This window comes from Caloenas nicobarica, chromosome 3 (genome assembly GCF_036013445.1).
Source record: "Caloenas nicobarica isolate bCalNic1 chromosome 3, bCalNic1.hap1, whole genome shotgun sequence".
Taxonomy (NCBI): Eukaryota; Metazoa; Chordata; class Aves; order Columbiformes; family Columbidae; genus Caloenas; species Caloenas nicobarica.
This window is the reverse complement of record NC_088247.1, coordinates 97809806-97836215: the sequence shown is the minus strand read 5'-3', so window position 1 is coordinate 97836215 and position 26410 is coordinate 97809806. Positions and strand designations below refer to the sequence as shown.

General features: G+C 39.0%; 1 protein-coding gene across 3 annotated transcripts; it reads left to right on the top strand.

The window, feature by feature from the left end:
* The first annotated feature begins 236 nt into the window (after nt 1-236).
* INTS7 (integrator complex subunit 7) lies at nt 237-24144 on the top strand. 3 transcript variants are annotated; one of them, XM_065631116.1, is made up of 20 exons: nt 237-349; nt 891-1020; nt 1894-2040; nt 4091-4228; nt 4746-4792; nt 5308-5507; nt 6024-6146; nt 8710-8827; nt 9802-9936; nt 10501-10598; nt 11283-11522; nt 12231-12368; nt 13090-13296; nt 16941-17135; nt 17912-18015; nt 18405-18473; nt 19523-19655; nt 20900-20998; nt 21619-21804; nt 22732-24144. In XM_065631116.1, exons 1-20 carry the CDS (start codon nt 259-261, stop codon nt 23017-23019), a joined length of 2886 nt encoding a protein of 961 aa, XP_065487188.1. In that variant the 5' UTR covers nt 237-258; the 3' UTR covers nt 23020-24144. The 3 variants fall into 3 exon arrangements, 2 of the variants coding, with proteins under 2 accessions (XP_065487188.1, XP_065487189.1); XR_010605919.1 differs by lacking the exon at nt 22732-24144 and having other exon boundaries at nt 19523-19633; nt 21619-21707; XM_065631117.1 differs by lacking the exon at nt 16941-17135.
* Nucleotides 24145-26410: the final 2266 nt, after the last annotated feature.

The window sequence follows — 26410 nt, the reverse complement described above, 5'->3', positions numbered from 1 at the left end:
GGCGCCCGCCGCGCCGCGCCCCCTTCCTCTGGTTGGCTGGCGCGGAGGGGCCGGGCCTCCAGGCCACACCCACCCTCCAGAGCGGCACCGGGATGCAGCCGCCGCGAGCGGCCGCGGCCGGTGTGGGGGCTGGCGAGCGCGCGCTCCGGCGCCGCGCCTGCGCAGAAGTCGCGCGGCGGCAGCGGCGGGAGGGCTGACGGGCCGGGGCTGCCGCGCATGCGCGGGGGCTGGGCCGGCGCACGGCGGTGAGGGGTTGGCATGGCCGCCAGCGCTAAGTCTTTCCTGGCCGATGCGGGCTACGGAGAACAGGAGCTGGACGCCAACTCCGCCCTCATGGAGCTGGACAAAGGTGAGGCCGGGCGGGCTCGGGGTTGGCGCCGGCCTGGGGAGCGGGCTTGGGGCCGCCGCGGTGTGGGGGGTGGAGTCCCCGCGGCCTTCGGTCCCCAGCGGCGGGGAGCGCGGTTCTGTACCCCCTCACCGCGGGGGGGGCCTGGTCTTCAGGGAGCGTCGGTATCACAGAATGACAGAATGTCAGGGATTGGAAGGGACCTCAAAAGATCATCCAGTCCAACCCCCCACCGGAGCAGGAACACCCAGATGAGGTTACACAGGAAGGTGTGCAGGCGGGTTTTGAATGTCTCCAGAGAAGGAGACTCCACAACCTCCCTGGGCAGCCTGTTCCAGGCTCTGTCACCCTCACTGAGAAGAAGTTTCTTCTCATATTTAAGTGGAACCTCTTGTGTTCCAGTTTGTACCCATTACCCCTTGTCCTATCATTGGTTGTCACCGAGAAGAGCCTGGCTCCATCCTCCTGACACTCACACTTTACGTATTTATAAACATTAATGAGGTCCCCCCTCACCTGCAGTAATGGCTGTTGTCCTGTGTAGGCCTCAGGTCCGGCAAGCTCGGGGAGCAGTGTGAAGCCGTCGTTCGTTTTCCCAGGCTCTTCCAGAAATATCCTTTCCCTATTCTCATTAATTCAGCTTTCCTAAAGCTAGCTGATGTTTTCAGAATGGGGTAAGTAACATCCATCAGTTTCTATTTGTTGAAACCTCTGAACTGTAGTAATACACAGTATTTTGGAGGGTTGCTGCATTGAAGCCTAGGCGGTCGTGGGGCTTTTCTGCTTGCCCAATAATACCACAGTGGTACCCAGGCTGCTGGGGACAAGTTGTACTTGATTGAAGTGTGCTTTCCCCATCTTTAGTGGCCTTAAGTGGCTGTGGGTGATCAATGACACAGTTCCTTTCCACCTGTCCTGATCTGAGGATTCACTTGCTGACCAGTGTAAGTTCACTGGTGTAAATTCTGCACCATAGGCATGTTCAAATTCATAGTAAATAGATGAATGATCACGTTTGCAAATTCCTTCTCTAAGGAATGTTAATAACAAAGCCCAAAGTATAGCTTTGTGCCTGGTGTCTAAATGATGCATGTGTGGAGCTGCTTTGTAATAGCTTACGAACTTATCTGTCCCTGTTGTAGAATCTTCTACTGTTGGCTACAGGAAGATAAAGAAACTCACTCATACCAGGCGATGGCAATTAGACTTTTCTGTCTTAGACCTGGATGTGCTTTTCTAGCAGAATTAGATCCTTCAGTGTGCACAAAACAGGCATCTGCTGATGCTCCTTTTTGCTAGTGTCAACAGGTTCATTTCCCTGGAATTGGGCCTAAATTTGATACTACCTGTACTAGAAAATCAAATAATAGTGTGCTAATGGTCTCTTTTGCACTATATTAGTCTACTTAAATATAATGTTTCTAAAACATAGATCTTTCCTTGTTTTCATTTACTCTCAGAAGATTTTTTAAAATAATTTAGTGTTCAAAGTGTTTGAATTTTTATTATAAAAAGCATGATAAAGAAATGTGTGTGTCTTCTAACAGAAACAACTTCCTGAGGCTGTGTGTGCTGAAAGTTACTCAGCAGAGTGAGAAGCACTTAGAGAAGATCCTAAATGTGGATGAGTTTGTCAAAAGAGTTTTCTCAGTAATTCATAGCAATGATCCAGTTGCTCGGGCTATTACGCTTCGGTATGTATTACATAAATGCACCTAACTTAACTTCAGATGTCTAGCTAATTATTAGTATGCCAGTCTGGAATAACAAAATCTGCAACTGCCATGAATGAAATGTAGGAGGTGCCTTATACTTTGCTCGTAAGAGTTAAGAGCAAAGACATCTGTCTTCAAAGGGGCTAATTGATAAGGATTTGTGATCAGAAGATCAAGGTTATTGACTGTTTATGACAGTCAGAATGTTTTGGATGGCTCCAGGCAAAACAGAATTTGCAGCGTTTAAATTTTGTGTACTCAAGAGAAGAAAAATAAACCTGTTCTATGCATAACCCAAAGAGTAGCTGTATGCAATGTATCGTATGTTGCCGGTGATGTATTTAGACTGGGACCAAAAGGAAAGTGCTTCCTTCCACGTTAAAATAATTTTTTGTTAACTTGTAACTAAAACTTATTTATTTGAACCTTGTTATGCTTGCACCTATTTTTCATTTGTCGTTGTCTTAGAAGTTTACTGCTTGTTGTCCAAACTTGTTGTCTCTTACTGCTTGTTGATCAGTAACTTCTAAGGAAGTGCCATTGTATTATTGCTTTGGATGTCCTGAGAATCAAATGGGGAAAAAAAAATTAAGGTATCTTTAATGTCACTGTCCAGCTGCTTTGGTGTCTGTGTCTCTAACACTATCCAACATGATTGTCGCAACTGCATCTTGCAACTCCTGTGCCAGTGAACTGTGAAGAGAGCACTTTGCTTTCTTCCGTTGTGTTCTTTTCTTCTTCCCATCTAGAACTGTTACTGATTTCACTATTGAAAGATGGGAGGCATTAACAGGGGTTTGTTTGATTAGCTCATATGTCCATTTCTTTCTTCTTTTGATATTTTATTTGATAGTATGCTTTCATGTGCTAGTGCCTCAGAAATCTGTAAATACAGTATATCTACATGTTTTGTAGTTCCCCTTCAGTGTTCTAACATAAGATTACAGTTGTTGACTGGTATTGAGGGCTATCTTTATGGACTTCTAGTAGTCTTGGGAAATCTGCTCAGTTTGAAAAAAATACTTAAATTCCTAATCAATTCACAGGATGCATCAAGTGAAAGGTTAAAATGGCTGTTGGTTCAGCAGTTTCAGATTAAAATCTTCAGTTGCTTTGTTTTTGTCCTCCTTAAGTAGCATCAGTAGGAAAGAATATGCTGAAAGATCTGCAAAAAGTAAAACTTTGTGCGGAATTTTATTGCTAGATAACTGTCTTGTAAATATTTGCGTAGCACTCTTGCGAGATTAGCACTGATGGTAATTTTAGCATTAATTTTTCTTTTAATTGGATTATGCTAGGTATGTGTGAAAAGCATCTTTGAGATATTCTTAGCAAAGTATAGATTGGTTTGCTCCTTTCTTTAGTAGTTGCACAAAAAGTGTTGCATTATTCCCAGTAATAACCTTATCTTACATCTGCAAAAGGTCTTAGAAACAAATGATGGAAATTGGATGTTTGTTTGCTGGATCATGGTAACACTCTGGAAATTTTGATTTTTTTAGCAAGTCTTTTGCAGTCTTAATTGGGAAGAGAGGTAGAAAGGGTGGAAACAGTTCTCTAAATGCATTTTTTATTCCCTTAGACTACCACATTCCTGAATTTATATCCCATGGTACTTCATGTGTGTCTGAAAACAGTTACCGATACATTTTAGCATTAAATCTGTTGTACTGATACCAGAGCTTGAATGTTAAAAGCATCTTAAAAATACTTGTTGCCAGTGCCATAGCAGATTCTTAATTTTATGAGAATTCTTGTTAAGGTTCTCACTGTGCCCATTTCAGGCTACAAGGTATCAAAATGTAATTTTTTTCATTAAACCACTGACACAACCCACATGACAAAATTTGTTACATTTTAATTATATGTCTACTTTTAGCATTTTTTTGTTTCTGTAATAGACATGAAAGAGCACATATTTATATAAAAATCATCTCTTAACCACTCTTTTTACATTTCTGTTTGGTTTCATCTTGCATTTCTTCATGATCATTGTTCTTCCTGATTTTGCTGTGATTTATTTCTGTAGGATGCTGGGCAGTATGGCATCTATTATTCCAGAAAGGAAGAATGCACATCACAGTATTCGTCAGAGTTTGGATTCGCATGATAATGTGGAAGTTGAAGCTGCTATATTTGCTGCTGCCAACTTTTCTGCACAATCAAAGTAAGATGTAATTTTTTTTCAGTTTTTTGTACTACAGAGAGTGGAAACTCCATTGACATTGGCATTCACGATCCTTAGTATTCCCTTCTGTAGTGCTACCCATGTCCTTTATAGCAAAACATTTAATTATGTGCAATAACAGTATTGTAAAGAAATCTGAATACAAGTTTAGCAGATATTTTTTTTCTGAAATAGTAATGGAAAGCTCATAAATATGGGACTGCAAAGTGAAACAACAGTTTAATCAAGGATTATTTTACAGGAATTATATTAGGGAACAAAATGTAGTGCTGCTTGTTACTTTCACACATTTTTGAAAGCTTCCGCTTTATCATTTGATCGTGCCTATGTGCAGTGGTTCTAAAATGACTTAGGTCTTGGCAAGCACTCTTTTGTGAAAGTTTTTATTTCTAAAACACAATATTTGGTTGTTCAGTTGTTTAATTTTTATTATTATTTTAAAGTTATTTATTACTTTATTTTTCATTTCACCTGGCACTGTGTCTTTTCTCTACAGGGATTTTGCTGCTGGAATATGTAATAAAATCAGTGAGATGATTCAAGGTACACATGTATATTGAATGATAAAAGGGAAAACTCTAATTTCTCTGAAAATTGTTTATTATCCAGATGTAAATATCAGATGTCAGAATGCTGTTGTCCTTATCTTCAAATGATTCCAGTTTTTAAAGTAAATTAGCTAACCAATAATCTAATATCCGATTCTTGTATCCACTTAAAATCTAAGTTTTCAAAACACCCATTTGGTAAAAAAATAAAAGCTCGTCTATAGTATGATGAATAAACTTACCCAGACCATCACAGTTTGCTTCAGATGAGTTAATATGTGTGTTATCTGCAATGAAGGAAGGAGCAATCTTCTCAAAGAGCTGTGGAAGTGCTTGATAGCGCTATTGTTATGCTCTTGGCTAGCAGATCAGTTATTTGAAGCTAATGCAGGTGTCTGCACAATCTGCCCTCAGCAGTGGTAGCAATGCAGGTGTACTGTGTGCCTTGGAACTGCCCAAAGCCAGCACAAAGGACCAACACTCTGCCTGTGTTTCTCTTCCTTGCTGCAGGTTTGGCCACACCTGTGGACTTGAAATTGAAGTTGATCCCTATTCTACAGCACATGCATCACGATGCCAGCCTGGCCTCCAGCTCCCGGCAGCTGCTTCAGCAGCTGGTGACATCATATCCCTCTACCAAGATGGTCATTGTTACTCTGCACACCTTTACTCTGCTGGCTGCATCTTCTTTGGTTGACATTCCGAAACAGGTAATTCTTCCTAATTCGTTCCTTCAGCTTAAAGGACATTTCAAAAAACTCAGATTCTAGCTGATGCTGAAAATAAATTGTGATGGCTATGCTAGGATGGTTGCTCCTATCTGCTATAAAGAAAAAATACCCTGAAAACTGCTGCTGCTTTTATTTTTTTTGCCCTCTCTGATCCCGTTTCCAGATAACCCCATCAAACACATGAACCCTTCTTTACAGATCATAACTGTCTTTCTTAAAATCAACTGGGATTGAAAATGGCTAAGATCAATCAGCATTTAGGAAAGCAAACACCCTGACTTTTTCTGAAAACATTTCATCTTACCTGTAGAACTCAGGCTTCCCTTTTCACTGCTGTATATTCTCTTGGGTCATGAGTGTGCCTTTTGCCATCCTTGCAAGTAAGCAAATTAATGCTTCAGTACAATAGAGTGCATTTAAAAATGTATTTCTTGAAGAACTCTGAGGCTCGAATTTGAATCTGTTGCAATAATTAAACAATTCACTTTATTGCAGATCCAGCTTTTGCTGCAGTACTTGAAGAGCGACCCCAGGAAGGCTGTGAAGAGGCTTGCAATCCAAGATTTAAAGTTATTGGCCAACAAGACACCACATACGTGGAGCAGAGAAAATATTCAGGTTTATACATTTTGAAACTAGAATTTATTGTGAAACATTGCAGTTAGTTGTAAAATTTTTTCCAGAAGAACAATTTGGGAGGTCAAGGAAAGAAGAACATACATATCCATATCCTTAAGCTAGGCTACTCTGCCAAGCAGAGTAGCCAAGTATTAATGAACAGTTCATAGAATGTCAGTAAGGAAATAACTTTTCCATCTGACAAACTCATCTGAGATAATAGACATGAGAGCTGAATGTTTACATTAATCGTATGATACTGAGTGTGCATTCTCATATAACACAGAGAGTCTCTCTGGGGTTTGTCAAAGCATGTTGTCCATCAAGATATATTTGGAAGGACAATTGTAATTTTGACTTAATTTCTTAGAATTAACGACTCATTTTCAATAGTATCTTTGTGACTCCTGTTTTATGAATGAGACCATAATGGTGTTATAGTGCATCTGTGTTATTTGGGGAAATATATTGTAGATAGTGTTGCTGCCTTTTTTTAATCGCAATTGCATGTGAACATTTTTTGCTCCATCTTTCCCCTTTTCTGGTAGAAATTACTATAGAAAATAACTTCAGGTTAGATTAATGGGAAAGTAAATATTTCAAGAACTAAATGGCACAGGCTTATAGCTCAACTTTTCTGAGTCTTTTTGCTTTGCTTTTGCTGCTCTTGGAAGCTACTTTTGCTATACGCTGTTGGAGCACAAGGCAGCTGGAAGGAAAAACTGTGGATTTTCTTTAACAATCGCGTGAGAAATAAAGCATGTTTTGCTTTGTCTCCAATTCTCAGATAAGATGATTTGGAGTGTGCAGAAGTTTTTGTCTTGGTGAACTGCTTTATTCTTCATAATGGATTAATATCAGAAATTTATTTTCTTTTTAGGAATTTTAAGGAATTACTTTAATGGTTTATAGATTCTTTGCAGTCAAAACGCTACTGTATACCATTATGCCTGGTTGGTACTTATCTCAATACAAGTGACAGGCATGGATAACATGGCTTTCATTGTTATGTAGTGTCTTAAAGTAGGTGTCCTGATGGCTGAAATGCATGGGAAAAAGTTCCATTGATGTCAGAACTAAACGAGTGACTGGGTTAGAACAAAATCAGTTGGCTGAAGCTTGCTACTGCTTGCTGAATGGCATGCAGAAGTAATGAGAGTTTTTTCTGACCTCTGAAATATAAAGTCAACATTTTGTGTTGGGCAACTTTTTTCCATCTGTTTGAAGGACTAGGTAATGTTTATACAAGATGGCCTGGAACAGAGACTCCTTTTTCTCACAGCAAAACCTGCCTCTTATACCTTTTTACCAGCAAGAGTTTTGGCAGTGTTAACTTCTTCGGCATTTTGGGTCAGTTTGTGTAGGTTAGATAGAGGGTGTGGTCTTTGAATTGTGGAGACTTCACTCATTTCTAGACGTCAGCTTTAGAAGGTGTTGCTGTTGATGCTCAGAGCACTCCTACTGACTGCAAAGGTAACAAGCAGTCTGTGGACCATTCTGCTAATTCTTCAGTGCTCCTGGCATTCTTCGTAGTTACTGTTTCAAATATGCTCTGTGAGTGGTGGTCTAATAGCACTGGAGTGACATCAGTGTGTTGGGAGACATCAAGACTTATTTTCAACCCTCATCATTCCATCTTCTTCTGTCTGTTGGTACCATACTATTCGGTGGATTTGTAAAATACTACATTGGTACAAATTACAAATTTATTTAGAATTTAACCATTACACCATACAAGAACATACGTATACCTGCTAAGAATGCTTTTGGGTTTTTTATTTGTTCTGTGGAATTAATTCTGTGTTGGTTTTCTTTATTCAGTTACTGGATGTTATAATTCAGCTTTGAGGCAAAACATACATACATTTTCCATTTGTGTCTCATATTGCTTTCTCTCTTGTTGACTGAAAAAGCCTCCCAAACCAGTGAATGAGTGCATTGTGGACAGTGTTGGCATCATCAATCTGAGAAAATGTGGATGTTGAGAGTTATTCCCATCTAGATGTGATAAGGCCTGAGGAGATCTGGCAAAAGGCACAAAAATATGACAGCTCTGCTATGAATGAGTTAAAAAATAAAATACACATTAAGATGTTTGTCAAGAAACTTAAACTGTATTCTGTTGGGCATCAGGACTATTAAAGGAAATGACACTTGAAACTTTGCTCTTCAGATACATATACTTACATAAAACCCTGCAAATTGTTATAAGGCAAAATAATCAATATTATCTCTAAGACTGGAGAACTGTCTTAAAATCTTTTGCAATATTCGATCAGTGAGACCTGATAATATTTTTGCCATGGATTTTTAATTAATAAATGACTTACAATTGGTGTTTCCTAGCATATGAGACCCACTGTCACTTTTCTGCATGCTGTGTCCTCAGTCAACTAAAATAAATGCTTTAGGACATCACTTCTAACTCTTCATTTCAGTATAGTATTTTCTGTGGAAAAATCTTGGCTCTCAAAACTTTTCACAGACAAGTGCAACTGAACGTTTAATGCAGACAGCTCATGGGACTTCCTCCCCTCTGTATCTTTTCTCCTGCTATCTTTAGGCACTCTGCGAATCTGCTCTTCACACTCCTTATGACAGCTTGAAACTGGGCATGCTATCTGTTCTTTCCACGTTATCGGGAACCATTGCCATTAAACAGTACTTCAGCAGTGCTCCAGGTAAGAACTAGATTAGATCATTATCTTTGGCATTTCTAATGGGTTGGCTGCCTACTGATAATCAGTTTCATCTAAACACTTTGTAGAATGTTCTTAAACTATTTTTGAACTTCAGAACACTAGCTGAGAGTCAGACTGTTCATTGTATGTAAACTTAAAATGGGATACCACATACTCGTGAATAGTCAGGGTCTAAGATTTTTGTTCTGGATTTTGTGGGTAATATGCTATGTTAAAGGGTTTTTTACCTTTGTGTCTTCAACTTTTCTTCATAAAATGAAGAAATGTATTGCCTCTCAAATGGCTGACCTGCATTCTGCTTAAGGTGATCTGAAACCATGGATTTGCATAGTTTTGGAGTAGCATTGAGACTTAATGGTGTAAGAGTGGGCTTGCAAGTTATCCACTGTTACACCACTTCACTGTGCTACCCTTGTGGGAATGACCTGCTTCAGTCCCAAGTGACCCTTTCTGCCTTGTGACTATATTCTGGAGAAATAGAGTAGACATTTTAAAGTGATTCAAGGTATCTTGTTCTTAAAATGATGGTCATACTCTTTTCTTTCTTCTTGAAAGCCAGGCTGGCCTAATGAGTATTATGAGCCCAACTACATGGGCTGCAGAAATGGAGACAAATAGTAAATGCTCTTCAGTCATTCTGGTATGTCTGAAGATGCTCACCAACTTCTTAAAATCAGATATAATATTTCTTAAGGCGATATTTCTGAGTCTCTGACACTTCAGCCTTTAGACCCAAACATTCTTTCTTATGTATGTCTTACTTTTTAGCGTTCAGGAATGGAGAGCCTCTGTGTGTGGAAAGAGAGAGATGTGTTTTCCTCTTATCCTTTAAACATGTGAAAAATAAAAAATCCTAAGTCAATATAGGTTTTTGAAGAAATGTATTTGAAAAGATCTGTGTTGTAATTATGGACTGTGCTGTTTTATGTCCTGTTTGCCTTGTCTTTATTTAGGAACAGCAGCTACAACTGTGAGATCACTTGATTTAGTAAAACTAGCACAGGAGTGCTGTTACCATACTAACCGTGGCATTGCAGCTCATGCTGTGAGAATTATGACTAATATATCAACCTCTTGTCAGGAAAAAGGTAAATGAAAACAAGGACAATGAAATGTGTGTTTACAGTCAGGCTTATGCACTTAGCACATATTAACTGGTCTTGTCCGTGAATGTCTGTAAATCTGTCTGATCCTTCATGCTGGTTGGAGAGAATGGGGGCTTTGATCTAGTTGAAAATATTCTGTGTGGTTTTATAAATGGTTGGGAAGATTCCATCTTTGCCTAATTTGGAGAAAAATACTGGGCACAGTAGACCTTGTGCTAAATAAATGCTTGTCTTACCTTTGTTGTAAGACCAGTGAATTGCTTGTCAGCCTGTGAAAACTCTTTGCACAAAGTCTTTTGCAAAAGAGTAACAGGATATTTCGAAGTCTTAGTCCAGAGATTTCTGCACGCTCTATGAATGTCACGGTTGGTGTGACTGCCGAATTACCTGAGACATGGAATGGCAGAGCTGTTTCTAATCCAAATAAGGTAAGGCAGAAGTATTACCAAGATACTTATCTGTCATGACTGCAACACCAGTAGAAGCATTACAGCAATTATGGTCAAAAAACATAACAGGGAACTAACTTTATTTTTCTTTTCTTAGAACTTCTGCCTTTGGAGCAAGATGCTGTTTGTAGCTTAGAAGCTCTTCTTCTTCTTTGTAGTCAAGATGACAGTCCAGGGGCTCAGGCAACCTTAAAGGTGACATTGCTGTTGTCTTTCCCTAGCACAGCTGTAAGTTATGGTATAGTAATAGCTTGCATAACAGAAAGGCTAATGTGCACCAGATCTTTTCTGTTGGAAGCATAACATACTGGAAGGAACTGAAGATTTTGCCCATAATCAGAGTTCAGAGCGGTAGAGAAACTGAGCACAACTATAGTGGAACCTTGCTTAGCTCTAGAGTAAGTTGGTTGTTGTAGGGGGGGAAAATGCATTCCTCTCAGAGGAACAGCTGTAATAAAACATGAACTTGAATATGGAATGGAAGTGTGTCTGGAGGATGAAGAGAATCTTGGAGAGAACCTGCTTTTTGGAGGAGGAGATGCTAATGTACGTGATTGCAACACTTTTATAAACTACTATTTTTATCTTTCCACCTCATAAGCTGCCACGAGTAATTTTATCTAGTTATTTACTTGTAAAATCTGGTAGTATGAGAAAGAAGGTTATTGTTACCCGAGTCTGTGATATGTTGTTATGCTGCAAGCACAGGGATATAGGCTTGGGCTTTTACAAAAAAGTCATTTTTTTGTAGAGTACATGGTTCTGAAATTACCGGATCTTCTATATTTCTGTAGTCATAGTTGCAGATAAGTATGTCTGGCTTTTTTATTTTTAAGTAGACATTGTATTTATTGCACGTGTTGATTGTGTGAATTGCAGATCACGTTAACTTGTATGGTGAAGCTGGTCAAGTGCCGTCCTCACTTGAGCCAGTTAGTGGTTGAATCCCTGCTGACCCAGTTGCACATTGCCCAGGACGCTGCACGGATCCTCATGTGCCACTGCTTAGCAGCTATTGCCATGCAGCTGCCTGTCCTAGCAGATGGGATGCTAGGAGACCTGGTGGACCTCTATAAGTTAATTGGACAAGCTGCCACAGATAAAAAACAAGAACTCTTGGTAAGACCTCCTTCTGGTGAATAGCCGTTTTGATGGACGAAGTCTGTATAAACTACTGTGGATGGGGTTTATTTAAAAAGGCAGCTAAGCCATTTGATATGTCCAAGTTGATGTGCCAGTCTGCAGCCACCGTTTTCAGTTTTGCTTTAGCTTTTGACTACATATATCAGTGTTCAATGTTGAAATATCTTAGATGGAGCTGTATCCTGCTAGATTTTCCAGCAGATGGCACTGCTTACACAAACCTAGCTATTGAAATTCTTGGGGTATCTGTAAGATAATGATTATAGAAAGACAAAATGGCAGCTCAATTTATGTACAGTACTCTGATGCACATGACTTTTAATATACTGTGAGAGATAAAAATGCTTTTATCATATGTGTTTGGAAATGAATTTGAATTTTAAGAAAGAAATTACAAGCTTCCTGTTAATTCATTTGAAACATTTGAAATAACCACAGTGAAGATTACTTGAATGAAAGTGACTTTCATCTGCAAGAAGTACTTGGGTTGCCATAACTACTTAAAATATACATAATAGAGAAAAGATCCTCAGTTAAAATGTATGTGTAACCTTCTATGTAGTTTTGAGTCCAAAATCAAGCAGATCATTTCTGGTAGTTTAGGAAACAGAACTGGCTTTTTTTTCTTGTTTTGCTTAGTTCCTGAAATATAACCTTGTTCTTCACCCCTCCACTCTTCATTAGGTTTCTCTTGCCACAGTGATATTTGTTTCCAGTCAGAAGGCTTTATCTCCAGAAATCAAAACTGTTATCAAACAGCAGCTTGAGAATGCCTCCAATGGATGGACCGCCTACAGGATAGCCAGGCAGGCTTCCAGAATGGTAAGTGAAAATACCAGGAGGAAAATGGTTTGGTGTGGTTGGAAGGATGCTGGTGATTTCTTTGAACTCGAAAGAGAAAGTGAGGAAAATGGTAGGACTTGGGAGGAGGAAATGAAGTGGCGGGGGAAACTCCCTCATAATTTCCTCGAATGCTGATTCAGATATATGCCATTTAGGGCAGGCATCCAAGCAGGATGTTCTTTCCCTTGTATTTTTGAAGTATTTGAGAAGGAAGAAGGTAATGAACTGATACTTTCTTGAGCACATGCCTAATCTGCATTGTCTAGCTATTCTTTAGAAGGTGATACAGGCCATCTTGATGCGTACTTGTCTGTCTTCAATGTGAAGAAAGGAAGAAAAAGATGCTATTTCCCTTTTCCCTTCAGTAAAGTCATAGCTGAGGTTGGAATTAACGTAGAAACTGTAGTACTAGACGCTGGGGTAAAAATAAACTTTGATATTTGTTTTTCATCTTATTGAATGATCTTGTGTAAATAAGTACTATACCCTATACCAGCTGATATTTCCATAAAATAAGTGTTTGTGCTTTTATTTATTGTTAGGATTGTCATGATCAAATGATTGGAAGAAGTTTCACTATTTCTGTTTTTAAAGTAGGGGTAATTCTGGAGGTGTTACTGTTCTCTTTTTTTGTATTCGTTTTGTAGAAACCCACAGGCTTTTTTCATATCAACTCTTACAAACATTCTTGTCATTACAGGGCAACCATGACATGGCCAGAGAACTCTATCAAAGCCTGCTGACTCAAGTGGCTTCAGAACACTTCTACTTCTGGCTGAACAGCTTGAAGGAGTTCTCCCATGCAGAACAGTGTCTGACAGGTTTGCAGGAGGACAACTACAGCTCCGCGCTTTCTTGCATTGCTGAAGCTTTAAAGTCCTATTACAAAGGAATAGCGTCACTCACGGTTAGCACAGATCTTCTACTTTAGTGATGATGTTTCTGTACAGTGCAGCAGGTCTGTTTGGTTTCTGTTCTAAAACCTCTGACAAGTTTTTAAAGATATCCAGTATCTGCCAGACTCTCTTTTTGAGAGGACTGCAGGGCAGAGCCAGCTGTAACATACTGCATCTTCAGAGAGGAGATCCTGTAGCTCAGCTGAGTGTGATTAGCTAGATTTGCCTTTTTCCTTTTCTTCTTCTCTACCTTTTCACTTCCTGCCTTGATCAAATCATATGACATGTGACAGATCTTTTTTAATGTTACAGTACTTAAAATTTTCCACTCCTTGTCTTGGCTGAATAAACCCTATTATAATAGCCAAGCCTGGTAATTTGTCTGAATTGGGTGCTATCTTCTCAAGATACGGAGACAGATTTAATTGTCTTCCTCCCTCCTGCTGAGTTCATGTTGCCTTGTATTGGACAATGTGATCCTATGGAATCCCAACAACAAGGCAACACCAATTTAGTAAGAGCAGGGAGGACAATTTAGTCCCATCAAATCAGCAGAATCAGATGGTACCTGCCTTTATGCAAATATTTTCTGCTTCTCTGAAGTGGTGAAAATAGCAAGAAGCTGTCTGTGTGATGTCTGTGAATGTAAGCTAAAAAAAGCACTAATGAATATGGCCCTTCAGTTCTTACTGTGAAGTTGCTTCTTAACAAAAGACAATCCAGCTTCACACAATGCTTTCTTTCATATTTTAGTTTCTATGAAGAAATATTTACATACAGTTTTCTGTATGTTTCTTGAATGAAGCTGTGTTTTGGGGTTTTTTTCCTTCCAGTTACAGGAATAGAAACTGAAAACAGTAACAATTTACATATTAATGTTTACTAAAGTTCAGGTGTTACTGTTTATTAATAAGCTGTCCCTGAATAAGCAGGAAGGATGTAAATTTTACGCCTTTGTCCTCTGAGAGAAAGCTCCATCGTTTCTGAAGTACGTGTCTTTAACTTGTTGGCTGAGCGAATAAGGCTTTTAATTCAACACTTCAAGATTTCTCTAATGTCTAGAAGACATTGCAGGGGGGGACCTCATCTAATTAGATGTTAATATTTAATACAGGCAGGAAGATAACTTGCATAAATAGGTCATTCTGTGATTCAGTAATTTTATTAGCCTTTCCCTAGAGTTTGTTTTTTCTCTGAAGGATTCCTGTCCTCATCTCCTCTGCTGACTTCACTCTCTGCGTGTTGCACATAGCATTTTTCTGGGTTCAGTACCTTCCTTGTGGGTTGTTGTCATCCGGAGGAGTAAGTACAGGTTTTGGAGGGCTGGAGAAGAGGAAATTGTTACTTATTGCTTGCTGTTGCTGACTGTTTCATCGCTCTGGACAAATTTCTAATCACGCTTGAGTGTATCAGCTGTATAAGGAGGCACTCACTCACTGCTTGCATCTGCAGAACTCAGCATCTCAAAGGGGAGCAAAGGACGGTAAAATGCACATGATAGTCTTACTGCTGAAGACTTTTGCTGTCTCTTCCCTCTGACTTCAGCTTTACTGTTGCTGCTGTTTCAGTGTAGAGTGTGACTCAGCACTGTTGGTACCGCAGACCATTAGTGCGTATGATAAACCTTGTGTAGCTGTCAGCTTTGTAGCTGGCAGACACTGTGCCAGTAAATCTGTTGCTGATGTTCAGTGAGCCCAGTTTAGCAATGATGAAATGTTCACACAGTGTCTGATCTTGTCAGAAAATTTCTCAATTCCTTCTTGATATGAAACTGTCTGTCTTGCACTGCTGCATGCAAAATGTTCTTTCATGTGAGTTAGTCCACTTGAGGAAAAAAGTCCTGTTACTTTATGGATGAGAGGTGTGGGGAAGGGCAGGGACTTGTCATGGAGTGTATCCACCATAGTCCTCATCTGTCTTGCTATGTACTTGCTTGTATTGGTAGCAAAGGTTTTGAATAGGACCTGCTCTTTTGGCACAGAACATGCATCTCTTTGGAAGCATTGCGCTTATTTTTTACTGTTGGTAATCTAGAGCAGATACAGAACTTGAACAAAGCATTAATATAACCATTGATTAAGCAGCACTAACTCCAAATACGTTGATTACAAGTGGTGGTGTTTGAAGAACTCGACTGAGGCAAAGAACTCTTTCTGTCATTTTCAAAAAAGAATTGGAACTCATTTATTGCCCATGGCTATATGGGTAGCAGATAATGTAAATTGCAGTATCAATGAGACAAGCTTGTATTTCCATTTACAAGAATTAAGTCAAGTTTGTGCTACTAAAAATGTCTGGATTTTCTGATATAAGTACTGGTACTTTGCTCTCTATAAAAGCATGTAGTCTCTGTTGATCAATTACAGTGTAGTGCAATCTCTTCCACAAAGGGTTTTCTGAAACGACCCTTGTAGAATTAACTGGACAATTTTCATTCAAAAGGGGTTTTTTTTAATGCCCTTGGAGAAGGGAAAGCGAAGTGGTAGATAAGAGGGGCTGCATGACTCAAGTGATGAAATAGTCTTATTTCTTTGGTTGAAATCTAGCTCAAGAGTTCAAAGGGATTGCAGTTGGCTGATGTTTCTTCGCTTTAGTCAATAGTTGCCCAGTTCTCAGATGATGTGATGTTTTGTGAGAAACTAGTTTGCTGCTTTCCTGCTGGCAAAGAAATGGTTCTTAGTAAGGTTTTGGGGTGGGTTATAACTTCTTGCTTCCAGAAGTGACCTTTTCTGTTGACGAATAAGAAGCACTGGGTAAAGATATGTATAAGTTTAACGTACATCCATTCTCTGAGCAAGAGAAGGTCCCAGTGCTTTGTTTTACAAATGTTGGAGTTTTGGTGTTTTGTTTGTTTGTTTCTAAAGAAAAATGTTTACTCTTTCCAAAATCCAGCAGTATAAGAAAAAAAGTAGTGGATATTTGGCTTAACTCATAAAAACTTGAGTGCTGCAATTTACCCGCTCCTGGGTGTCCTAAGCTGTCACAGATGCTTCTACAAGCCAGATAAGCTCTTAGGGAGAAAAATTTCACAGAATCATCTTTGTTAAATAATAGCAGCGTGCCTACCCTCCTGGAGTTCTCTTACTTACTGTTCTTAGTTGTCACTGAACTGTGTCCCTGCGTTCATCACATGCAAGGTTCAATACCTTCTTCATGTTCCTGTCCATTTCACAGTTCCAAAAAAACCAAAGGTTATCACCCCTTCCTCTCACTGCAGGGAACTTTAGCCAATTCTTTCTCTTCTGGCTGAGGCAGAGAACTACTTTTTCAGTCCTTTGTCTTTCTGTTTGCCTTCCAGTTCAGTGTGTTCTCTCTTATGGTAAGGACTGTCTGGACTAATGTCATTTGAAGTCTAATGGCTTGGCCTTGGAAAAAGAGGAAATAGGTGCCCTGATAGCATTGTAACAGCTGAAGTCACATCGGCTGCAAGGGTGATATGCTTGAAATAGGGCTTAGTCATTACCTAACTTCTGTGTCGTTTATATTCAGTATGATTTAAATTGAGCAAATCTCTTATGCAGTTTTAAAAAAGAAGCTTTCAGAATTGAACCGAAGGGTTCAGTTGTCTGATGAGACAGTTCAGTGACATTGCAAAGTTATGTTATCATGTTTGCTTTTGACCTAGATTGCCAACGTTCCTATTATTGTGTTTCAGGCTGCTAGCACGCCCCTTAATCCTCTGAGCTTTCAGTGTGGATTTGTGAAACTCAGGATTGACCTTCTGCAAGCTTTTTCTCAACTTATTTGTACCTGCAACAGCCTAAAAACAAGTCCACCACCAGCTATTGCCACAACGATTGCTATGACGTCAGGCAATGATCTCCAAAGGTGTGGACGCATCTCTAACCAGGCATGTGTTCCGCTCTTGCGCAGTTACGTTTATGGCTCTGGTATGAATTTTGCTACTCAGCAAGCATATCTGATGAAAGGAATGGAAAAAGGGTAGTGAACAGCTTTGCTAAATAGCAGGCCTTGGTTTTCACCTGTAGCTATAAAAATGCCTGCGTGTAGCAGGTGGTATTTTGAACTTAAGCATGTGCATTTGTTTTCTCATACATTCACACGGACAGCTTCCAAGGGTATGTGGTAAGCCACTCAGTATGCTCAAACTTGCAGCAAGACCTTTCACACTTGGTTTTGAATCGCCTCAGATACTGTGATTACACTAAAGAAGAAGATACACTTTAGAATCATACTGCAGCTCCTCTCTCTGAGCACTGGGAACTGACTGCATACCGTACAGAACACCAAGACAGTCTGCTTCTAAAATCCACGTATTCTGCAGGACGGAATCAGTGGGTAGTCTTTGAAAGACAGAGCAGTTTGATTTATCGCTAGGGGATAGGGGAGGTTGATAGTGGGACTTTCTTGTTTTGCTTTATTTTTAACCCAAGGAGGGTGTATTGGTGCTGTGTTTCAGGAAAAATATCTGTTTAATGTGTGGATAATGATCTGTCGCTTTGGTGATTTTTCTGTCTAAAGAAGCAAGAACTTTATATATTTTGCCAGAGCATGTTGTCTTACTCCTTCAGTGTTGTACGTTATAGTGTAGTTGTTTTCTGGATGTATGGGTTTTGTTTATTTTGCTTTGATTTGATTTTTTTACTAGTAACATTGTCTCTATAGATGAAACACTCAATGGAGGAATTCCGAAACCTGGCTACACGGTACGGAGATCTGTATCAGTCATCTTTTGATGCAGACTCAGCAACTCTAAGGAATGTAGAACTGTATCCTTTTAAAAATCTTAGAATTTGTCCACTTCTTATGTGGACAGCACAAAGGTTAAAAATCCTCTTTTCTGTGAAGACTGGCACAATGTAATTTTGAAGCAGTTAGTAACAAAAGTTAGGTACCAATTGCATAAAACTTATTTGGAAATAAACATTGCCATGCTATTGTTTGGAATTACATTATGAACAAGTTGTGACACAGAAATTGTAACAGCATAAAACTTGAGATTTTCACAGAGCAAGAACTATGTTTACTAAAGGAGTAACGACTGTAGGATTACTTCACAAAAACTAGAGAAATAAGGAGAAGTGCCTGTAAATATGCTACACTTCTTGTTTTAGGTGCCAACTTGGCAAGTCTTTTAACTCCTTAGTATTAATATCAGACAACAGCAGAGCTGCCTGTTAATTTCGCATGCAATAGAAGCTCTGATTTTGGATCCAGAATCTGTAAGGTAGGTTTGATAGTTAACTTTCTACTACTTTGCTATTTATTTCTAAATCCTTGGAGCTTTAAGCCTAGGAATTCAAAGAATGTTCAGAAAGTTTCTCAGTAGACCCTTTAAGTCTGCTCTGGGCAGGCTTCAGGACCTGTTACTGCTTTGCTGTACCTGGGAGGCTAGGGACTGTGGTTCAGGTTCTGCGTTTTATACTGATTTTGATCTTAAGAGCAATATACTGGACTCGCCTTCAATATAGACTTTCAGTAAAATAAAAAAATAACTTTTAATCTCCTCTTTAGCCACCTATTTTAACTTGTCATTCTGTGTTAGCTTCCCTGCCTACTGTTTGCACTTGCAAGCACACGTTAGTTTCCTTCAGAGTCTTGAAAATATATGCGCTAAATTAGTTTAAACTTCTAATGTAAATCTGTTACCTCTGGCTCTTTTTTAACAGTGAGCTTATAACCACTAGAAAATCACATTGAAGTACCTATTAATTGAACATCTTAAGTGACCATCCTATTCATTATGAATTAACATTGCTTAGAAGATGTATTAATCATACTTGTAAAAAGTATGAAGCTGTGGACTTAAAAACATTAGGTGTCTAGTAGAGGGAATTGTACTCAAAGCATGAGATTATAAACTTCCAGATTTGGTCTTAACTCTGACTGCCGTTCTTGCTTTTCCTTGAGTTGTGAGACTCTTAGAACATTATAAACACTTCAAGCTTGCATAAAAGGCAGGGGAATTAAACACTTCAGGCTTAAATAAAAGCTAGGGAAATTAAGCATGGTCTGTTAGACCTGTAACTGTTTCAAGTGCAAGAGGATGGGGACAGAAAGTGGTGGATAAACTGTAGTTAAGAAAGGGTTTAAATATAAAGGGCAAGTCTTATAGTAGAAAAATAATAAACAGCGTAACCAGTTTAAAAGACATAGTTATTTCTTAATGAATTTGAAGTTGTAGCAGAGGATCATCTTGTTGGGCCTGTTTTGGCAGTAAGCCTCCTAGATTACGATGAGGAAAGTATGTTAGACACAAAAAGTTTTATATTTTAGTTTCCAGGAATATAGCTCGAATGGAACAGCACAAGTTGAGAGTGAATATGAAAGAAGAATGATGTCTGTATTTAATCATGTACTGGAAGAAGTGGAGTCCCTGAACAGGAAGTATGCTCCTGTGTCTTACTTGGCAAGTAACAGTTTTAAATGTATATTCTGTAGAGAAAGGTTCCAAAAACTCGCAACTCTGTACATCTGTGGTGGTCAAGAAACTGAAAAGTACACTCAGTTGTGCCAGTAAGAGGTTATGTTAATTAACTGATCTCTACAGAGACTCAGTACTTCAGAAATACTTCAAAAAAGGTTTTGCTAAGGCATCTGTACCCTTACTGGTCTGATGAAAAAAGTTTTTAAAATTCTGATACTAAGAATATAGCAGATGCTGATAAGATACTTTAAAGTAGTGTTAAGTCTCTGTCAGATCTCTCACCACACTTGCATTCGGATACTGAAGCACGTTCTCTTTGTTCGTGCTGTTGTGATGAAGGGATTCTTCCCCTACCACACACAGTTCTGGAGGGTCCAGCTCTAGCCTAGCTTGGGTTGCAGAGCTGCTGGCAGTTAATACTGTGTCTTGTGAGTATAGCGTTTCTCTTATCAGTGCAGGTCATCGGAGAACACAATGTAAAGTGTGCTGAATGCAAACAGTGAGCTGATTACAGACTTCTTTGCAAGGGTAGTGTGGCTTCCTCTTAGTGAACATCATAAAGCTGAAGTGCATGTTGGTGGGAACAAGGTAGTTCATTTGTCATGGCTGGCATCTATCTGCCTTGTTTCTAAATCCAACAGTCCTTATCGATAAGATTGCAAATAGAATAGAAGAATGAGTTGTGTAAAATATAACAAAGGTAAACCCTGTAAACTTGGTTGTGACTGGTTCCATACAAATGCAGCTCAGTGACTTCAGCAGCGCTGCCTTTGCTCATCTGAGCCAGGAGGATGGTATAGTGCAGTGGGGAAAGGAAGAGCAGACAAGAGGCTTAAAACTGAATTATTGCAGCACATTAAGTTATGGTAGATGACAGTCTTGTTTGCTTGGAGGGGAATTTTTTTATGTGTGAGGGTTTTGTGTATGAGCATTTCAAACAGATCCTTCTCTGCTGACTCTAACACTGAAATGATTTGGATTTTTGTTTTTCTTGGCCTCCTTGTTCTTTACAGATGAGAATACCTTTTTCATAAAGGACAGAACATAAATAGAGAGGCTGAATGTAGTCACTGTCTTCATAGTGGCTGTTATTCTATGACTATCTACATATATTTCTGGACTTCCAATGGAAATTACTGCAGTTTCAGTATCTCAAGTGCGTGTCTTTTTCCTATCCTATGAATGATATCTTTTTTTCTCAGTTGTTTTGGCTCTGTTTCTTACAGCATACCGCTTGCCTGTGTGATGCTGTCATTGCGTTGTTGAAGGTACCCCTTTCCTTTCAAAGGTACTTTTTTCAAAAGCTACAGTCTACAAGTATTAAGGTAAGTACTGTTCAAACGTGGCCTATAATTTCTCTTTATGGCGTCTTTATGAGAAAAGCCTTACTGAAGTCACAAAGCTTCAGCATTTTTAGTGAAGATACTTAACTGCAAATAGCACCTGGGTTTATCTGTTAGGAATAACTTGGATAATATGTACATATGATCATTAAGAACCACTAGGCTGTGACTTAGGTAAGTAGGATTCAGTTCTGATTGCAAAGCCTTAAATACAAAATCTAACTGGAATTCTTGTTGATTCTAAATCTGCAAAGCTAAATAGTGTTCTAGTCCTGGAAAGGCAACCTTTAAAAATTTGTATTGTTTTTCCTTTAAAAAGCAATGTTTACTATCTTGGAAAAAAACCTGTAATATTTATCAGCTGACTGAAGAGCAATTAATGAAACTGATGTAAAGACCACATATGTTCTTGCTCATGATGCTTATTAATTATTACAGTAATGAGTCTCAGATACAAGTTATGCGTTTCCATTTGCTGACTTCCCTACCAAATGCCTCCGTGGAAATTTTTCTATAAGAAGGTGTTCTGTTTCACCCTTGAATTGTGTTTGCTTTTCGGGAGGCATAAAATTACATTTTTTGTCTGTTTTCTTGTGTTTCAGCTTGCGCTATCCCCATCTCCAAGGAACCCAACAGAACCTATTGCAGTACAGAACAATCAGCAATTGGCCCTAAAGGTGGAAGGAGTGGTTCAGCATGGTTCTAAACCCGGCCTTTTCCGTAAAATCCAGTCAGTCTGTCTAAATGTCTCCTCAGTGCTGCAGAGCAAATCTGGGCAAGACTATAAGGTAAGAAGAAAACAGAGCCAGGAGGAGCCTTCAGCTTTCTTGCTGTAATTTCCTGCTCTCTTGTCTGGCTCTGGCTAGCAGAATTTTCAGGTTGAAATGAATGGGTTCTTCTGTGATCCTCTCTTGACAGTCAACATTCAAGCACTGGTGGGAGCCAAGCATAGTGCATGGAAGGGATCTGGGATTTTTAAGTCTGCTGTATGCCGATACCTTTTTAGTAACAGTTTTTCTTCCAAACAAAAGAGGCTTTGTGATGCTCAGAACAAGTCATTAGGAATCTGCTTGAGATCAGGAAAATTAAATGTAGGTATATATCATATGAAACTCCAAAGGGAAAAAAGGCAGGAGTAGCTTATTCTCCACCACATAGTCTCCAGAACTTATTAATCCTCATTTTAAAGTTGGTTGGTTTGTTTGTTTATGGAAATCAGGAGGACAGGCTGTCCAAAGTAAATAGCACCTGAGGAGATAATTATTAAATTAAAGTCAACAGTTTTATCTGCTTGTCCAAAGTTCAGGTTCTGCTAATGTATGATATTCAGTGAAAGGCCTGTTTTGGTGGGATTTGGGTGGCTTTTTTTGTTTGTTTTGTTATTTGGGTTGTTTTGAGGCAGGGGAAAAAAGGTCAGTTGCTTCTAAAAGAACAGGACTAGGAAGTGTGTAACGTTTGTCTTGTTTTACTCTATGGAAAACTAGAATCTCAGGGAGAAGACTTATTAGCTACCTTATTTCTGCTAATAGAAATAAAAATAATTCATTCGTTGATCAAAAAGCATGTCAAGCTGGTTTATACATGCATGCATTAGTTTAGGAAAACTGAGGACAAAGATTTTTCTTTTTTTTAATTTTTCTCCTTCAAACGGAGAGCAGAAAAGTTATTTTAATAGGTTTATATAAATGGCATTTTAACCTTCCGTATGTTCTCAGATTCCTATTGACAATATGACCAATGAAATGGAGCAGAGGGTGGAACCACACAACGACTACTTCAGCACTCAGTTTCTGTTAAACTTTGTGATACTTGGCACCCACAACATCACAGTAGAGTCCTCTGTAATAGATTCAAATGGTATTGTCTGGAAAACCGGGCCTAAAACAACTATTTTGGTTAAATCTCTTGAGGATCCGTACTCCCAGCAGGTTCGTCTTCAGCAACAGCAAGGACAGCCACCATCCCAGCAGCAACAGCAGAGAACAGCATACTCAAGGTTTTGATCCCCAGAAGTGACTCTATCCTGGTCAATGGTATTACAGTTTTTCTTGGACACTTTTTTTGAAAGACCTACAATTTTAACGTTCTAGAAAGTCTCAGATGCCATCTTACTGCTTTTTAAATTTTCTGGGCTAAATTTGAACTTGGTTCAGCAGAGGCAGCTCTGTTCAAATTTGGAGTTGTACTTTTAATATAAGGATGTTTACCTGATCACTTCTGTTTACAAACCTGTTGCAGCAGACTTTGGTAGCAGGGGGACAGTAAGAGCTCTTTGACTAGTACTTTCTGTACTTTCTTTTTTTGAAGCACGTAGATTCTAATGTTAGGCTCAGAGGACATCAGTAAATACTTTGGCTAGATAATACAGAACTGAGTGTAATACCAAGTCTGTATCTGGCAGGAATATCCAGAGATTTTTTTTTTTCTTGACACTTTAATAGCAAGTATTTGGCTGGTGTATGTGTATTATTACCATTCATTGCCTCTATTTAATGCACACAAATGAAAGTAAATGTTGCGGCTCACTTCTCATACCCAGTAATTGTAGAGAGAGGAGACTGCTTGAGGTGTTGCTGTCCAGAGAGTCTTACCAGAGGCAGAATTTTATTGATGGGAACAATAAACTGTTTCTCAGATGATATACAAAAGATTACTATGTCATTTTTAAATCTTCATGTATCTGTATTTTGGAAGGGTTTGGTTTTGTTGTAGTTTTTTTTGGTTTGGTGTTTGTTTTGGTTTTTTTTCTCTTTTAAGCGGGAAGTTAACTTGCAAGTTCTCATGTGTTGTAATTGCTTTGTTTTTTAAAAAAGGAATTTTATAAACCAAAGCTTTGTAATCTTGTGTACTCTCTGACCAATTTAGTAGTCTTAATTGTTACTTTTACAGGATAACCTGAAGGAGAATTTGGCTAATACTGGAAATCGATTCAGAATAATCTTGGAAATATGCTGCTTTGTACATGGTTTTCGTGCTTCTTTTGAGATGTTAAAAGGCTGAACTCTGCCTGCGTCTGGGCTCCCAGGCAATAGATCACATAACATGTCCTTCACCTGGTCCTCATAAATAATCTCTGCTTATCACTCTGCAGGAAAGTGGGACCCACTTGAACAGGGAGGAGCAAGGATGGCACTTCTTACAGACTTCTGTTAGTAAATGGTTTAATCCCTCTCATTGGAGGAGAAATTTTCATTGTTCTTTTCTCAGTAAATTCCTAAGATACTGTTACGTCTTCAAGTTGATTTCAATGTAGAAGCTGACTAGAGCTTGCAGAGTCTGCAGAGAGTATGATCATGAATTGTTATAAGCCCAGGCTTCTTTGGCATAGCTGGATGAAGAATTGTTTTTGCTGTGTTTTCCTGTAATAGTTGCTTAAGAAATCAACTTTCTTCCTCTTGGCTTGAGACTAACCAAAAAAAAAAGTGGAAGTGATTATGGTAGATTTCATAATATCTTGGTCAGGCTATAAACCTAACTAGAAAAGATAACTGGGATGCAAGATGGAAATAGCAGGCTCACAAAATTGATGAAAAATTCACTAGCGTCCCTCTTGAATCTGATTTTTATTTTGCGCAGGAGACAGAAACTACCACTGCCCTTCAAGCTAGCTGAGGAAAGTGGTGGCTTCTGTCCTCACTTTTATGGTTATACACTTAGTTTTGTGTGTGTGTACATACAGTTATATATATGCATGCATACATGTACCTATATGGTCCAGAAAGAGATGATTCACCTAGTGTTGTGCATGCAGTCTGTCAGATTGAAGATCTGAACTGTTTGTGGTTGGTTGGGTTTTTTCATTGTTGTTGTAGATCAGTGTCTTAACCACAAAACCAACCTTATTGTAATGCAAAAAAAAAAAAAAAAGACTGAGGTCAAACTTTTTTTAAAATTGTGCAATAAATGTGTGTTTCTTGATATGTTGTTGACCAATGCATTGCTGGAAACCTGTGATGGCAGCTTTCAAAAAAACCTGAGAAATGAAACTAAATTTCCACATTAGGGAGCAGACTTTTCTTTTAAGTCATATGATGTGCATAGCTAAACTTATAAAAAGCCTAGCAGAAAAAAAAATTATCCAGGGAAAGCCCTGAGCTGGCCTGAGGCTCACTGTTCTTTGAGCTGGTAAGATTAACCCTGCTGCAGTTGAAAAAATTGTTTCTTCTCCAGACAAGCTTGTTCATGTGATCTGAGAGGCCTCTAGAACTCCAGAAACTTGTATCTGTTTTGGAGCCAGACAAATAATAACTGAAGTCTGAAAATCCAGATGGCAGGTATGGGAGATTGCGGGGTGAGGGTAAATGTCTTCTGGCAAATGGCAAGCAGTATTTATTGGAATTAGTTTGTATAGGAAGGTGGCTTGCTGTGGAAGTATCTGAATTTCTAACAAATTCTGAAGGATTTCTCTTGCCGGCTCATTTGCAGGTTAGCTGTATGTGTGCAGTGGTCAGGAAAGACCCTGGACCTGTTACTAAATTGTCCTTTTAGGTAAGCACAGTGTTTTATTTTGTGTGGGTTTTGTAGGCAGGTTATTCTTCGGGTGTTTGTTTCATTTGTTTTCAAACATTGTGTATTTTTATTCCTAATACACTGTGAAATACCCTTGGCAATAGGGAATGAAGATTCTTATAGAAATCAATGGCTCAAAATACCCAAAGAGAAGTGAGGAAGAGTGTTACAGCTACAGCAATGTACAGAAAGCTGCTGTTGGAGCTATCGGCAGCGAATGCGATCCTTGACTATTAATAGAAGCAGGGACATTATCTTGAATCCTGCATTCTGTTTCTGGTGCCCGTACTTGAAGATATGCAAGAACCTAGAAGGTACTACTATAATATGCCCCCAAGTTAAATCTCCTTATTCTTTCTCAATAAAGCACTAAATTGATCACTCTGCATAGCTGCACACTGATAATGGAAGACAATTCAGATCTCTCTTCACTTACTGGTGAAAGAAAGAACATACTCAGTGGCTAGACACTGGTCTTGAGGCTGCTGCTAAGAATTCAAACAACAAAAAAGCTGATGCGGGCAGCTATATCATTGTCTAGTCTTAATGATTAAGATATGCTTTCATCTAGCTCTGATAAATTCTTAGGCTGGGGAAGGGTGGAGATGATCAAATTAAGATGACTGGAAGTATTCATAATAATGCAGTTCTGCACTAAGCCAACAGTAATTGGTGCTTAGGCACTAGAATTTAACCTGACTTCTCTGTGGGTGACGTAGCCAGTTACTCTGAGAAGTATTTACTGCTCCCATTCTTGTGAACCTGTGCTCAGACATACCAGAAAATGTCATTTCTAGATTCCTGGCTCATCTCTCACATAAGGCAATGTGGAACTCACCAAGGGGTAGGGAAGGAACTTCCCCTGTCAAATTCTGCCTTAATTTA